The 3,788-nt window shown below is 42.2% G+C and overlaps 1 protein-coding gene across 1 annotated transcript in view; it reads left to right on the top strand.

Annotated features, from left to right (window-relative positions):
- Nucleotides 1-3,128: 3,128 nt before the first annotated feature.
- Nucleotides 3,129-3,788, top strand: part of CCNYL1 (cyclin Y like 1) — a 70,666-nt gene continuing 70,006 nt past the window's right edge. The window contains exon 1 of the mRNA XM_019522903.1: nt 3,129-3,200. Coding sequence (XP_019378448.1) covers nt 3,129-3,200 — 72 coding nt within the window. The remainder of the gene's footprint in view (nt 3,201-3,788) is intronic.

The raw sequence follows: 3,788 nt of genomic DNA, 5'->3' as shown, positions 1-3,788 counted from the left end.
AGTGGTTTGTCCTGGCTTTATTTGAGTGGGAGTTATTTGCTCTTTAGTGGCTGTCATACAGACAGAATGAGGGGTTTACAAATAACAGCGACTCCAGAAATTCTTTTTTGGGTCAAATGGTTCGGACTTGCCTTTCTAAGGTAAAAGGGTAACAGTTTTAATCTCAAATGCTTATAGTAAACTGTGTGGAGCATATGACTTAATTATACTAAAATCCATCACATTTAAGTGCCCACTCATGTGAAATATAGAAGTAGGTACATGCTGTCCATTGTAGATGAGAAGTAACTGATTTTTTTATAGTGAGAACTGTCACTAGAAGTAACTGGTTTTTTTTTTAGAGTGAGAACTATATTTTTATAGTGAGACCTGTCTGATGATTCATTGGGGTAGGTCAAGCATAACAACAGAACAGCAAGACAAGACAGAAAAAATAAGAGACCTAGGACTGGTTATAAATTACAATAGGAGGTATGCTGTTATTGCTATAGGAATGAGTAAATCAAGTGCTAAGTCACATAAATAAGAATATGTTCCAAACAAAGACATAAAGTACACAGAGTACGTAGAGGTTGTGATAGGGAGGGTCTGGCTTTAACAGGAAACAGCCTCCAAAAGTAAACTTTGATAGACCTAGGAAATAAGCTGAAAGCACTGTACTGCATGTCCTCTTTAGGTACAGTACAGATCTGGATATGGCTTCTTGTAGGAAGAGTAGCATAATTTGTGGCTATAATTGAGGCCTGTGAGCAGACAAGCTTAAAGCAATATATTAGGAGAAGTATCTTTATTAAAGTTACAACAATGTGAAACAGTTTGCTATGTCTGTGGTTCCCAGGGTTGTAATCAATTTCCGTTTGGACATTGAGCTGAATGAATAAAGCTACAGAAGGAAGCTGACTATTGATTAGTCTGGATTTCTTCTTGCATCCTGCTCCCTTTGTAAAGAGCCTCTTGCAGAAGGAATAATCCTAGTCATTTTCATTATGCAGCATTATGCATCAGGAGCAAAGTTCAGTGGGAAATTTCAGCCTGTGTAAGTGGTAGAAATCATAAATTTTCACCTTCTAGTAATTATGGTTATAATTTATGGGAGAAGACATCCACTTTGACTTCTGCCAGTTTCCTACCTACCTACACATACCAGTACTGCAGACTTATATAACTGATACCATAACATAGGATTGGTCCTAATCATTAGTTGGACACATACATAATTAACTACTGTAACTGGACTGGGCTTCAGCAGAGATTGTGCCACCCAAACCTCAGCCCTGGCAAAGGATCCTTAAAGTTTGTTGAAACATAGGTTTAATACTGATTCAGGCCCTTTCTATAAGGGGAAATTTAGAAGCAAAGGTGCAAATTTAAAGTGCCAAACTTATCTCAGTGTGTATAACTGTTTTAATTATACCAGTATTACTATAGGAATAGAAGAAAAAGAAATCTCCTTTGTTGATGGAAGAGACTGCCTATTTCTGAATCTTCATGGCTACTTTGTGTGTGGCAGCCTCTCCTGTGAGTCACCTGTTCAACAGCGATCAGATCTCAACCCTGTTTGGTTTGATAAAATAACATCTGAATGTGATATAACTACAGGACATTTCTTGTAGCATGTTTAGGGCAAGCAATTTAAATAAAACTGTAGGCTGCCTCTACACTGTAGAACTGAGCCATTTGTAACTGAATTGGTTGGACAGAACCAGTTTAACCACAAACCCTGCAGTGCATTCATTAGTCATGCTAATTTAATCTCTGAACTTTTGCATTTCTGCCTTTAATCTGCACTAGTGCTATTCTAAACCACTTCAATTGAAATGTTTTCTGTGTACTTATCTACAGTTCTTAAAACACTTCACAGCTGTGAGTTCTGGGGGATTTTTGGAAAACCACTGCTTCACTGTGGGACAGAGGTGGAACGAATAGTTGGACCATGCTTGTAAGCTATACTCACATTAATGCTAAAAGCTTGTGTGTATTGAAGCTTGTGTGTACCGAAGCTTGTGTGTACCAACTACCATCAACCTTGACATGACTCAGACTAAATAGTTCAGCTAAATAGTTTTAAAAATTATTACAGCTATAGGCTAAATCTTTTCTTGGATTGTTCAAAATGACTTGAATCACCTTGAAATTAAGTGAATAGAAGCAGATCAAGAAGCCCAAACCTAGGTCTATATTATGGAACAAACTGGTTTTACAAGCAGTTTAAGATAAACTCTAACTTGGTTTAGGCTGAACTGTTCTTTCTTCTGAATGAAAGTAAGTCTACTATGAATCATTCTTGTAACAGATACCATATAAGGACAACATTCTCTGGGGTAACAAGGGAGGCGTTAGCCTTTAACAGCATATTACATGGACATGGGGTAGAAAGTTTAGCAGAACTAGCTAGCATGCAAATGAGATAATTTATCATTATGAGGGATTAGTTTATGTATGACTAGGACAAAAATAAATCAATAGGTTCCAACATTTATAATACCTCTAAACTGTTAATTCATCTGGACTTCTAAGAGTTTATGACTTCCTCTGAAAGCTGGATATGGTTTTTCTAAAATTGTGTGTCTTTCAATGCAAGATGTACATCCAGTTGTCAGGATCACTGTTACACAATAGATATTGATTGTGTCCATCGGTACATATTTTTAACTGTTTTTTGTATTTCATTAAATGATTTTTAAAGGTTCTTGCAGAAATCTTTTCTAAAAACTGTGTTGATTCTTGTCAGTACACCAAGTTAGACATTTTTTGTGGTGATAAATTGCAGGACCACGTTGTTAGTTTGTATTTATTGTGAACCTTTAACTGTCACCTACTAATCCATCTTCCCTAGGGCCTATTCTCACATTCCTATCCTCTGAGCAGCTTTGATAGCTGCTAGTCACGCAACAAACATGTAGTCAGGAAAGGTGAGGGGTTGCTTTGTGGGAACGAGTTGCGGGGGAACAGGACATTGAGGTGTCCTTCTGAATGAATAGGTCATGTTTAACCCTGAACAGCTCTTGGGCTTAATGTTTATGTCTCCACATGTTGTAGACTTTTCCCATGGGAATCCCTTTTATTAGTAGATCAACCTCATTAAGATGATCCTAAGCACGTTGAAAGTGGAACTTTAGATGAACACCATGTCCACGCAGGCGGAGAGAGGAGGCCGCTATTTGAGCAGAGGGGAAGAGGCCTGGATGGCGGCCATTTCTGTAAGGCGTTTGAACTGAATCTGAAAACTCTGTGACCTGCTGCTGCTGTAGCTGTGGCGGCAGCAGCGATGCTCGAGCAACGCCCAGTCCCGCACTGGGGCTGTTTTGCTCCACGGAGGTAGCACCACCACGGGGCAGGGCTGGCTTGGTGCGACCCACATGTGGGAGGGGCCAGGGGGACCAGCTGAAACTCAGGCCAGCACCTTCCCTGTGTCCCAGGGCACCGTGTGTGGTGGCTTGATAACATGCAGTTCCTACAGCAACTGCCGCTCCCCCAGAGTAAAAACCTCTGAGAGGGGCAGAGCCAACCATGTGCAGACTGGCCAGAGACGGATACATGCGTAAGACCCACCACACCACCTCAGCTCCCCTTAGTGCTTTATTCCTCCCCCCTCAGCCCCGCCCCAGCGTGACGCAACGGAGGGGGTGGGGCCTGGAGGGGGCGGAGCTCAGGCCGCCGGGAGCGGATCACGTGAGGCACCGCCCCTCGCCGTGCGCTGGGATTGGCTGGGGGGAGCCGCGTGCGGCGCGGCGTGGCCGCCGGTTGGCGGGCTGGGGCGGGGCTGCCTGCGGGGGCCCCTGGGAAGG

This window comes from Gavialis gangeticus, unplaced genomic scaffold (assembly GCF_001723915.1).
Source record: "Gavialis gangeticus isolate Ggan-Ray unplaced genomic scaffold, GavGan_comp1, whole genome shotgun sequence".
Lineage (NCBI taxonomy): Eukaryota > Metazoa > Chordata > Crocodylia > Gavialidae > Gavialis > Gavialis gangeticus.
Note: the sequence above shows the minus strand (reverse complement) of the source record. Positions and strands in the feature narration are given on the sequence as shown.